This window comes from Tachypleus tridentatus, chromosome 9 (genome assembly GCF_004210375.1).
Source record: "Tachypleus tridentatus isolate NWPU-2018 chromosome 9, ASM421037v1, whole genome shotgun sequence".
In the NCBI taxonomy this organism is placed as follows: Eukaryota; Metazoa; Arthropoda; class Merostomata; order Xiphosura; family Limulidae; genus Tachypleus; species Tachypleus tridentatus.
In genome coordinates, this window is record NC_134833.1 from 19,003,198 (window position 1) to 19,016,902 (window position 13,705).

General features: G+C 31.1%; 1 protein-coding gene and 1 long non-coding RNA gene across 15 annotated transcripts in view; one reads left to right on the top strand and one right to left on the bottom strand.

The window, feature by feature from the left end:
• Positions 1-715: 715 nt before the first annotated feature.
• LOC143224808 (uncharacterized) lies at positions 716-7,654 on the top strand. Its single transcript, XR_013013454.1, has 2 exons — positions 716-1,149; positions 1,844-7,654. It is a non-coding gene; the product is annotated as an uncharacterized LOC143224808 (long non-coding RNA).
• Positions 3,867-13,705, bottom strand: part of LOC143224805 (protein roadkill-like) — an 87,407-nt gene continuing 77,568 nt past the window's right edge. For all 14 annotated transcript variants that reach the window (XM_076453127.1, XM_076453119.1, XM_076453128.1 and 11 more), the window contains 4 exons: positions 12,391-12,446; positions 8,184-8,306; positions 7,626-7,768; positions 3,867-6,358 (listed from right to left, as the gene is read on the bottom strand). In XM_076453127.1, coding sequence (XP_076309242.1) covers positions 6,214-6,358; positions 7,626-7,768; positions 8,184-8,306; positions 12,391-12,446 — 467 coding nt within the window. In that variant the 3' untranslated portion in view covers positions 3,867-6,213. The remainder of the gene's footprint in view (positions 6,359-7,625; positions 7,769-8,183; positions 8,307-12,390; positions 12,447-13,705) is intronic.

Sequence of the window (13,705 nt, forward strand, 5' to 3'; positions counted from 1 at the left end):
GGTGTGCTATGTATCAGTCATACTCCAAAGTCAGTATGATAGCTTTACGTGTCCTTGTTCCATTTGCTTCTACCTACTTGTGTGAGGCAGGATTTTCCACTCTTGTCAATATAAAAACAAAGAATAGGAACAGATTAGATGTTGGAGATGACATGAGACTAGCTCTAACAAACGCTCGGCCACGAATTTCAAAGCTTGCTGCTGAAATGCAACATCAGGCATCTCACTAGCTGGGTTGGATAGCTGTTCAAACCTATGTTAATATTATTTTAAGAAATATATGTTCTCTTTGTGAATTCAGGTTGGAATAATGTGATTTAATTTTCTAATAAATAATTACAGAATTTTAAAATATTTTTTTAGATGTTTCTTTCCCTCTCCTTCACAGAAAATAAAATAAAAATTAAGCTGCTGATAGTAAGCCCTAAGTAGGGGGTCACATGGGTTTCAAACTTTTAGGTAAGGGGTCGCGAGTGCCAAAAGGTTGGGAACCCCTGCTCCAGGGTATGAACTTTTATTACCCAAACACCGACTGGTTGCGTATTGATAATTGACCAGCGAAAATGGCCTTAGGTTTACGGAAATAAGTAAATTTAGGAAAACTATGGCGTACGAAAGAAATCAACTCGATTTCGTAATTAATGATAAATAATTTTGACATACGTCACGTCCAACGCGTGAGATTTATATATCAGAGCGTGACACTTGACAGGCCTGAACACGGCCCACCTTAACCCTAAGAAATTTCCCGTGGCCTAAATCAGAAAAGTATAGAAATATGATTCACACGGCAGACAATGTTGTTTTACGGTTTTTGTGCGTGGTTCATGCGTGTGACAACTGGTGTCACGTGATGCGTGCTGCGGTGCGCAGTTTCTAATCCTGGTGCTTTCATGCTAAATAAACTTCTACACATCTTCCGGCGTACCGTTTTCAGTAAAGAAAATACATCAACAATTGAGCAATAAACTTCGCGGCAATTTCTTAGAATTGCCATTAATTTATATTTGACATTTCGCAACGTATTATGTGGTTTACATTATACGTTGGGTATTTTGTAACGATTTCAAAATTTGTCACCTAATCCTTAGCTCAGTATTTTGGCAGCTCGCTAGTTGAGAAGTGCTAGGGTTGGACATCAAAATAAAGGTAAGTTTTATAATACAGTTTGAAACTTTCAGTAAAATAGGGTGTGAAAGAAATACCTTAAACCAGAAGAAAGTAGTAAATAATACTAAGTGATTTTTTTATAATTCTGGATAATTAGGAGTGGTAACACAAATGTGTTGCCGTGAAAAGTGTTAAGTGACGGTTTTAATACTGGTTAAAAAATGAGTCCTCAAAATATAGCAACAAATTACAGCATAACATTCGAGACGTACTTCTGTTTTCTCCGACATTACTTGTTGAACACTATATACCTGTACGTTTTTCTCCTGTGAGATAGAATCTACCATTAATATGAATTTTTCATTTGTAGAAGTATCCAGCTTTGGATAAAGCCAGTAGATTAGACAGTTTAGTATTTTTTATACCCACCTACCTTAAAATCAGGAGAAAATTTTGTGATCCTTTTCGGAATTGCTAGATGCTGCCACAATGATTCCTTCGTAACATTAAGAGTAGGTGATAATTCCACGATTCATTTTAAGCGTAAGCTGTAGTTCTCTTGTCCTCCTTAAGTGAATGACATTTATGATTTATGTAACATATACATAAATATATAGCCTATCATCAGCAACCCTACCTGTGAGATTATCGAATTGTTGGGCCCATGTGCAACATCTTTGAAATATTGGTATTTTTTTTGTTCGGTTAATTTATTTTTCACTCTTATTTTCAGAATCTCTACACTTTCAGATGGATACGTTACCAAGGAATATAATGATGTTAACTTGTTTCATGTTTGATTATAACTTGGATGCTATAGCGACTGATATGAAAGATCAGCCATCAGTACCATGATGTTAACTTGGTTCACACTTGATGATAACGTGGGAACACTTTACAGATATCTGTGAAAGATCAGCCATCAGTACCATGATGTTAACTTGGTTCACACTTGATGATAACGTGGGAACACTTTACAGATTTCTGTGAAAGATCAGCCATCAGTACCATGATGTTAACTTGGTTCACACTTGATGATAAAGTGGGAACACTTTACAGATTTCTGTGAAAGATCAGCCATCAGTACCACGATGTTAACTTGGTTCACACTTGATGATAAAGTGGGAACACTCTACAGATTTCTGTGAAAGATCAGCCATCAGTACCATGATGTTAACTTGGTTCACACTTGATGATAACGTGGGAACACTTTACAGATTTCTGTGAAATATCAGCCATCAGTACCATGATGTTAACTTGGTTCACACTTGATGATAACGTGGGAACACTTTACAGATTTCTGTGAAAGATCAGCCATCATGTTAACTTGGTTCACACTTGATGATAACGTGGGAACACTTTACAGATTTCTGTGAAAGATCAGCCATCATGTTAACTTGGTTCACACTTGATGATAATGTGGGAACACTTTACAGATTTCTGTGAAAGATCAGCCATCAGTACCATGATGATAACGTGGGAACACTTTACAGATTTCTGTGAAAGATCAGCCATCAGTACCATGATGATAACGTGGGAACACTTTACAGATTTCTGTGAAAGATCGGCCATCAGTACCATGATGTTAACTTGGTTCACACTTGATGATAAAGTGGGAACACTTTACAGATTTCTGTGAAAGATCAGCCATCAGTCCCATGATGCCACCCTACTTCATAGCTCTAACTACTTACAGTTTGAAAGGAAAAAAATCAACCAGCAGTACCGTGATGTCAATGTGGTACATGCTCAGAGGTAGCTTCAACTGTTTACAAATTGATCTAAAAATCAGCTAGGCATCTTGATGTCAACCTGATTCACGCTTGATGATAGCTCATCATGATATCATCTCTAAAGGAATCCTAAATATTTATCAGTCATGTTCTCTTCAAAGCAACGATTGGCTTCTGAAAATTTCCCAAAGCTGCCATACAATTAAGCCACCCTAAAAAAATTTAAACCTTGGGCACAAGTTAGATCTATTTCTAATGGCCTTGATGTTTTCTAAATTGGTGGATAATATGCTTATTAACCATGCAATTAAAGAATATCTATTTTGAATCACAGACACACAAACATTAATTTCAAAATGACAGCTTATCTTCAGTGCATGATGCATATTAACCCAAACCTGTGCAAATAAACTTAACAGGACATACTAAAGTGTTAAGATATACTCAACAGCTATTTATTTTGTTTGATTTTATACTGATTGTGAAATGCATGTATTTATTGATACTTAAAAACAAACACATATGCTTACCACTGCAGTACATCTTGTTAATCTAAGCATTTTTGAAAAATCTTTTTCAGCCAATACACATGAATTGTTTATGCTTTACATGTCAATGTTTTGACAGGTGAGCTGCATATTCCTTAATAGAAACTGTGAATGTTAAGAATTATACATGTGAGACAAGAACCTTTTCTATTTCCAATAATGAAGATTTTATTTTAGGTAATTTGATCAAACCAGGTTTAAGTTTAACCTTGTGTATTTGTGTTCCCCAAGTGGGCTACTGTGATTATTTTATAGAAACTAGTTTTCTCTCAGAGACTAGGCTCACAATACTTCTCTTTCTTGGCTCAATGAATGTCCTTGGTTTCTTTATTTTTACAGAGTTGAAAGATGAAATTTATTTTACAGCATCACAATAATAATAGTAATAAAAAGAACTAAACAAAACAAAATCAACTTTTCAGTACAAGTAATGTACACACACACACACACACACACACACACACAGCTTTCAAAATTAGCAAAAGAAAATCCTTTTATTATGATATCACATGACTTTTATTCTTATTTACAAGTTTGAACTATTACCCATATTACTTTAAAAAACTGCATCCATGATAATTACATGTAACAACAAACAACGGATGATTTTTTGTACCATGTTTAATATAAACAACATGAAATTTCTGAAAATAGGTGGGCACTTGATGGTGAGACGATTATTTTAAAGCTTTGAGAGTCGATGATTAATTGTAAGAAGACATTAAAATTATAGGATAATGAGGACACTCAATTTTTCTTTTAAATTTACAAAAAAAACTTTTTTTTACACTGGAATAATATCTTCAGATACTGGCAAATAAATTTCACAGAAAACAATCTGAGGCACTATTTCTTACAAGTCGAGATACAGAATATGGTATATGAAAATCCACGCAAGTTCTTACATTATTTGAGAAGTCCATTTGAAGTGAAATTATACTCTCGAGACAGCTGGTATGGGTGTTAAAACTTTAATTAAAGTACAGAACAACGTTTCAACCTTCTTAGGTCGTCTTAAGTTGTTCTGAACTTCATTTCAATTAAAGTTTTAACACTTGAGAGTATAGTTTGTTGTTCCACTTGTAAAAAGATTTAAGAATCAAACATTTTATTGGAATTGTAAAAAAAAATAACTATAGTTTTAACTATAAAGCAGTACTACAAAGTACTGTGTATTTAAACATTTAAGAAATAAATCTAACCTTCATGAGCTGTAAGAGCCCTCATCAGAGATATATTAACTAAAAATACAGTTTTCGGCATCTGCACAAAGACTATATACTGGTTGAAATTAAAGAATATGGACAATTCCTACTGATAATAGGATGTTTTCAAATATCTGACAAAAATTGCTACTTTGACAATACAACAAGCCATTTATCAGTTCAAAATTAGAGGTTATTCTTCTGTTTTTTGTTATTATATGGTTCTGATTTTCATTTCTTATCCTGCAGAACCTGGTTTTTACATTGTTCCTATAGATCGAAAAATTTTACAAATGAATTCATTGTAATAGTAAAAAACACAAAGGATATCAATGGTCTATTTAACAAATTCATTTTTTTACAGTAATAATTTATGTATGTATATTGTAAATGACTAAAAATGTTCAAATACAATGAATTCATACAGAAAACATCCATTAAAACACACATGTTAACTTATACACTTCTTCGATTTGATGAAATCTTACTGTTAATATAGTGTCAGAAAGTTACTGTTCTTAATTCATTTTACATTACACTCACAGAGGTAATTTTGTCACTTACAAGGTATTAATTTCATGTACGTGTTTTATATTAGTACACACATTTTTTTTTTTATAAAGTCTAATGTCTGTAGAATGAAAAAAGAAAAAATATTTTCATCTAGTTTAGTAGTTCACTTTAAATTTGAGTTCATAACATTGATTTGTTTAAACAAATAAGCCTTACACATACACAATTTCTAAGAACATTTCCTGGACTTTGAAGTTTGATATTAATTTCCTTTTACAACAATTTAAATTTTAGGACTAAATCCAGAGCTTCACAGTCTTTAATGACAAAGATTTTTAAAATATTCCAATTAGATAATAACCAAGAAGATTTTTCACCCTGACAGGCATTGTTGAATATCAAAAAAACAGTGACATAAAACACAAAAATTGTACGTATTTCTTTTCTGTGCTTGTAACTTAAAATTAATAACAAGATAAAGAAACAGGACATTTCTTGCTAAAGTTCCTTTATCTTAAATTTCATTTTACATTCTAAGCTTGTACTGGTAGCTACTAGTGGAAAGCAGCTAACAAGTTTAAAACTACGCATTCAAAAATATCACAAAAACACAAATCAAAATACAACACGTTGCCTAAATAAAAGGCTGTCATAAGAGACTATACTCGCAACAATAATATCTTGTCCTCTTTTAACTGATTGATTACTCAGTATCTAGAATCTCAGGCTTTAATACACTTGAAGCCAGACAGGAAGTTGTTACCTATTAAATCGCATATTGCACACATTAATCATGAGATAGATCAATGTCAGGTATTTTTTACATGAACAAGTATTAAAATAGTTTTGTCATACTTCTGGAATGATCGTACAGTTTGGAGATCTGAAATAAACCATACTTCTAACATACAAAAGTTACATCCATAAAGCTTTAGTAAATGGATCATGTCCAGTGACTATTGTCTTCACATGAAGACACAATGTTAACGTTTGAGATGGTGACTTTCGGTGTAATTTTGTAAATAATTTATTTAAGTCATACTGTGCAATTGATAACAACACACGATGTTCCAATTAACAAATATTCAAGAGGTATATGGTATCTTATGACTGTTTTATTCTTTTTCTTGGAGGTCCTATTGGTGGGACTTGTTGTGTTGCAAGAGCACGGAAGGCCTCTGCTATTAAATGTGGTTGTCTGTGAACCATACTCTTGAATCCAGCAGTTTCCATGACATCTGTTGCATGGCTATGAGAGTAAGAATTAGAACCAGTTCACTTAAACACAGTTCAATAATGCTTCTAAGTGTTATGAGACGTGAATAACTTTTGATATAGCAATATATTACACAAGATCTATAATACTCTTTGCAGCAAGGGTTTTAACTCAAGCTCATAAAATGTAAATTCACTCTTGAAAAATTATTACTTGGTTAATACTAACAAAAAAGACTTAATGTTTTCTTATTCTGATAGAGTTTTAGAAACTTTAAAACAATGATGGGATGAAAACTCAATATTTTACAAAGAGAAAACAATGTTAAAAAACAAATTATAATCTTCAACTTGCTATTTTTTCTCCCTAACTGATAATACCTTTCTTTAAAATGGAAACAATTTGTACTTTCATGTAATAAAGACCTCCATCCAGTTCTTTGTTGTATGAACCTCACAAATCTCATCATGTTCAAACAAAAAATTTACAATAAACATTCTTGACTAAAGCAAACAATTTGTTATAGGATTTCTAGTAATACATAAAATTCCACTGTACTATGATAAATAGGACTTTTTAAAGATGTTGAAATGACTCATCACACGTGTTTTCCCACACTGGTTCACGTAAACTAAACAGTGCTAACTTGCAATGTAATTAGTACTAATTATTACTAATTATCAGACAGTGTTTTTAAGCACATTAATGAATTTAATAAATAACTAACAATAACAGTTTTGAACCAAAGCGGAAAAGTATACAGAAGAATGACCAAGTGTGGGTTGTGTTCTTTTTGTAAACTTACAGAATGCACCAAACAAGATTTACTTGAATATACAAATTGGACACAAAGTTTCACTTAATTTTGCCACTAACTGTTTATGCTCCTAAGCAGAATTTACTTAAGATGAGAGATGGTACATTATAGACTCCAACATATTTGGAAGCACTGAACATTCTGGATGAGAGTTCAGCAAACAAGGACGTTTTGGGTAACTTTCATAACTCTGAAAATGTGTTACAAAAGTTACCTGAAATGTCATTGCCTACTGACTCTCTTGTCCAGATCATTTGGTACTTCAAATAGTCCATAATTCACTCTGTCTCATCAGATAAATTAATTTTATAAATTTTGTATTTCAATTCCAAAGTTACTTAAGTTTCATTATCTATCCAAACTACATATAAAGCTTGACTTTTTTAATGAACTGTAATTGTTATATTTAATACCTAAAACAATGTCAAAGTTCTGATGATGATAAAACTGAAATGGTTTATCATCAGAGTTAAAATGACCTACGTGTTTATGAAATCAATAGAATGTGCTTTTAGCTGGTCAGCACTATGCATGTCTGCAAGTATGAGGACATCAGCTGCAGTCTCCACAGATAGATTGGTTGATAAGGCCTCTTCACACATGACTTTAAGTCGTTCTATGGCATACTGTGAAGAACCAAAAATATCAAAAATTTTTTTTAACTATCCTCTAGTACATAAAGTAACAGCATTATGAAATTTTCAATTCTTTAAGCATGGCCTTCTTATACAACAATGAAGCTGTGGCACTTAATATAATTAACAATATTTGTCTTAAAAATAAACAAATTAGGATTGGAATTTTATACTAGGTTTACATTAGTTCTCTAGAATAATATATTTTTACAACTCCTTCCTCAGAGTACATCAAAACAGTTGTGTAAGCACTGTCAATGATATTTTCCAGTTGCAACAGGAAAAATGCAAAGTTTAAAAACAAATGGTATATTTGATGTCTATAATAAATATCAATAATATACTTTTAAAGTTTATTGTAGCACCTATACCTTTGAAAATAAGATATTCAAAAACTTCTATTTACCTTATCAGCTGCAGCTAGAAGGTCGTCAGCCATTTTTTCCAAACTTGGAGACTTCCCTGTATAAATAAACCTCAGCATTTCTCGAAGCACCTCATGATCCATATCTGTTATGTATACTCGATTCTGGAGAAGAAAAGCATACCAATCAAATGTATTACTCACACACACAAAACAAATCCAATTTATCTGTTACTTTACGCCTCATTTTCTTAAATAATAATAAAAAAAACATTTGAAAAAAGAAGGTCTTAGCCTATAAATTAGACATACCATCCTTCCAGGAGAAGATTGAATGACTAAGAGTTAACATCAATGTCAGTAATCAAGTATTATCTCACTGAATTATAGGGAAGACAATGGAATGGTTTGATACTAATATAAGGTCAATGGGGGTCAAGAAAAATGAAATGAAAGAACAAGATGAAAATCATTTCATGCATTAAAGAATGTGTGAAAAACAGGATAAAGCTTCATACATGAAAACGTCTGAAGTATTCCAAATTCACCTCTTAAACTCAAATACTGTTTTGTTTTGTCTTTCATTGTTCCCATAGTTCTCTTAGCTTTTGTTCCCCACACTTTAACTTCTCAACTTATCTTACTAAGACGTTTTGATGTGAAATACTGTATGATGTTTGTGTTAAAAACAAGTTTTAACGCTCAAAACCATAGATTAAAAAATTATAGAAAATTCGGGAATTTTATTCCTGTTTTACAATTATTGATTTTTTTTTCCAGAAACAATACTGTAAAAAATCAAAACGTTCAAACAGATGTTACTTTATAGCTAAAATGATTTCATATAATCATCTTATTAAACATATGATAAGTAAATTAAGTGTAAAAACTCTTAAGGAATTTCTCAAGAAAATAAACTAATGTTTAAACATGGCATCAATCAAAATTGTGAAAGTGTACTAAAAATATTTTTTTTTGAAAATTCTTACTTTCAAATATTGTTTACATGTTTCAATTTTCAATCAGTATGAATATAAGCGTAAAGTACAAGTTATTTTGAGTTGTACATCTATTTCACTTTAATGAATTTAGTAAGAAATGCAATAAACAATATTTGTTGTTACAAAAATTCCTTATTTTGCATCCAAAAATATATTCAAAACATTTATGTTAAGTTAGCATCATGTTAGTGGTAATGTTCAAAGTTAAATCATTTCTTCTTTATAAAAATAAGTTTTATGAGAAGATTTTCTTTTCCTACAGATGAGGTATATACTAGGCATGTCAAAACTTATGATTCTGAAGTAAGGGCCAATATCTAAAAACCTGTTGAGATGGGGTGTTTTGGCTCATTAGAGGCCATATGTTATCCAACATAATGTCATGATATTAAAGTGAATCAAATGCTATCTCTAAAACTATCATTTTGAGGAGAAATGTGTTGGTTTGATATTATGCCAAAAATGTTGTTTTCTCATGAGATTTTATGTAAGGTATAAAATTATGATAATTTATGAATTTGAATGACCTACACTTAGAACTATTGAATCACTCTATATATCTAATATTGGGTTCTCCAATTGATTGGAGTTTCAGAAATCCCTTTTTTTAAACAGCTTTCAAGAGAAAGTTTTGTTTATGTTGTTTATTATGTTCTGGAATTCTAACCTATTAGGTTGAGGAATAATTCGTGAGCGTTTTTAAATAATTTCATTCAAGCATTACATGCAAGACTATACAATACTTCAATGCATGAACACATTACACCCAAAACATTTATTATGATACTTTATTTCATGTAATACCTAGGTATATAGTATGCATTGTTTCAAACAAAATTGCAAGAAATTAAATGCGAAAAGCAGATGGTGTCGAAAATGCTCGATTTTGTCCACTTGACATTCCATTTAATGAGCTGAAAATGAAAGCAAAAATTAAAGACATATGAAAATCAAACACACCATCTATTAGAGCAAAAAATTATCTATCAAATGACCTGAAATATTTTGCGAAAGCTTTTCAATTATGAATATATTTTTTTAACTTGAAAAAACGCTCACGAATTATTCCTCAACCCAATATTACAATATTTTATATCAAAAGCATTAATGCGAAATCATGGGATACATTTCTTCATATTGAACGGTTTGAAGCAGTGCTATATATAATGATTTATTATCAACACATAACAACTTGTTTAACATTTTTTTCTACTTAGTTAAGTACACAAAAGTGTTAAAAAGAAATTAATGAGTGAGTATTAGGAATAAGAAAATATGTTATTCAAACATTTATAATTATTTGAAGAATAAATGTGGTATTTAGTACACACAAAACAGAGTACTTTTTTTTACTTAGGTGAGTAAATATTTTATCCTTTGTACTGCCTATGGATTGAACATCCCTACAATTAATTCAGTGTTGAACCATGGTTTGATAACTAAACCAGTTACTTTGTATGACAAATAAATTATGGGTTTTTGCTCTTGTACTAAAATATACAATTGTCATAACAAATTGAAAACTGCAAGAATTTGTATTGGTCTTTCAATAAATGGAAAGTAAAATGCAAATAATTAAATTCAGAATTATTTAAAGAGCACCAAATACTGTCTGTTATGATGTGACCGCAAGATCACATATATAATTGCAATATAACATAATTCAATTTGGTTTGTCCAACAAAACAGTATCAGACTTTATAAAAATATATTAGAACAGTATCTCCCATCCACTTCTAACTGAGCAATTGGGTGGGTTACAAGTTAGGAAATTTTCAGAGCCACTGTTCTAGGCAATCTCACAGAAGTAACATATTCTCAAATATACATTGGAAGACTAATATAAACCATGACATAGACACTAAAAAACACTGTTTGAAATATTTCTTACAGTAAAACTAGTGTTTTAGTTACATATTACAAAACATAAGAAGTTATTTAAACAAGTAATTTAAGTCTAATTGAATAAAAACTTTTCTAAAAGGAACTCAATGATTGAAAGCATATTTTGGGAAGGTTTAGTGGAAAAAATTAAATTAAATAGAAAATTTTGATATGGTAAAAGTAAAGATATCTTACAGCAGATTAACATTCTAATTTTTGGAAGGTTTGAGTAAACTATCACTGACTGACAAAGTGTCTTATGTCACTTGTATGTTGGTATAATATTATTCATGAATAGTTAAAAAATAAATTAAACAATAATGAAATATATTTTAATATTGTAAAGGGATCAAAATCGAACAACCAAGCATGTATTAACTAGCTTTCATTTGTATCAAACAATTCACCACTATCAGTATATTAAATTCAGCCCATAAGAGTAGAACGTAAGCCTATATACAAGGTGCCACAAGTGTAACTTTTTATGCGATTTTCTTTAAAAACCAAATAAAAGTATTACTCCACTTCTGGAAGGTCTTGTTAACTGTTACAACATGAAAACTTAGACTTATACTGATCACAATAAGGTTACTGTTTTAAAACATTGAAGTTTTCTTAAGTATGATGTGACACACTTGCAACGAAACTTAATGGTTTTGTAGAAAACAAAGAAAGTGAACGAAAAAAATTCATGTAATTTTGAAATGAAAGTATAGGATGGGGAAGAGCAGTGATTTCTCACCATAAGTACCACAAGTGACAAATATGAAAGTATAGGATGGGGAAGAGCAGTGATTTCTCACCATAAGTACCACAAGTACAAATATGAAAGTATAGGATGGGGAAGAGCAGTGATTTCTCACCATAACTACCACAAGTACAAATATGAAAGTATAGGATGGGGAAGAGCAGTGATTTCTCACCATAAGTACCACAAGTACAAATATGAAAGTATAGGATGGGGAAGAGCAGTGATTTCTCACCATAAGTACCACAAGTACAAATATGAAAGTATAGGATGGGGAAGAGCAGTGATTTCTCACCATAAGTACCACAAGTACAAATATGAAAGTATAGGATGGGGAAGAGAAGTGATTTCTCACCATAAATAGCACAAGTGACAAATATGAAAGTATAGGATGGGACGAGCAGTGATTTCTCACCATAAGTACCACAAGTACAAATATGATATTCTCTCACCATAAGTACCACAAGTACAAATATGAAAGTATAGGATGGGGAAGAGCAGTGATTTCTCACCATAAGTACCACAAGTACAAATATGAAAGTATAGGATGGGGAAGAGAAGTGATTTCTCACCATAAGTACCACAAGTACAAATATGAAAAGTGAATATTTCACACCTGTTTTTTTTCTTCCATTTCATGTTCAAACATAGCAGCAAAGACCAGAGATCGTGCTGAGGGAAATGTTATTGTTAATTAGAGATAGAATAATTCCACCAAGTTCCAGCTTTTGCTTACAAACCAATTACAATCCAAACTACTGTAATTACATGATAAATCAAGAAAACTTTTCAATACTACAACATTAGTTTCTAGTTGCTACTGTCTATAATGTAGACAATAAAGTTTGTTTGTTGTTTCATACAATGGCTGTCTGAGCTTTTTTCACTTGTTGTGGTATCAAACTTCCTCAAACAAACTATGATGTCTTTACACCAGTTAGTCAAAATGTTCTTATGATTAACAATATTTAAAATAAAAACAGAGTATCTGAAGTACACAATAAAGTGTATTTCTAATTTTAATCTTGTTTATTAATTTAGTAGTGGGTTGATTGTTTGTGATTTTAAAAACCAGTCCATGTGCAAGTATACTTTACTATTTACTTCAGATACTCTTTTTATTTCAGATTAGGCTTAATAATTTTGTTTTTTGGAAGTATTTCAAATTACAAACTAAATTCCCTTCTAACCTAAATATGGTAAAAAAGCTACAGACATATTTTTTGTTTAAGATATTGTGATGTGATAGTAAAATATTACAAAGAGTTTTTAATTAACTTGCCAATTGGCACATCATAGAAAATGTAACATTTCAAATTCATGCAGTATGGTTGTAATCTCTCAAATTGTAAGTTATGGTGAGACATGTTTTTCATTAACTTAAGGAGGCTCACTGTGAGAAAGTTCGAGAACCGCTGATTCTGAATGAAGTAATACTAGTTTGGAAAACAAAAACAGTAGAAATCAAAATGGTTGAAGAAGTGACTTAATAACAGTGATCTTTCATACAGAAGGTTAAAAAGATAGTGTATCTTATTTTGTTACAATATTTTCCTTCAATTTGTCTGATTTTACATCAGTGGAAGTTAAATTTACTGTGAAAAACAAACAGTAAGAAATACGTATCTTCAAATGAAATTGTTTGTGCTACTTCAAGATTTTAAAGTCTGTACCCTTCTGTCAAATTTGAGTTTAGTTACTTTGAATTGCGACCGAGTACTTGTAACAAAGTTATTATACAAAGTAAAAACTTTACTGAAAATGTCTCTTAATTAGTGTTTGTGAAACCTTACTATTTTTAAGTTTGTCTGTTATTTCATACAAAGATGCACACAATGAGCTATCTGTGCTCTATCCACTGTAGTATTCAAACTTTATTAATATTGTAAGGCCTTTAAAATTATAACTGAGCTATTGGTGGGGGCATCTTT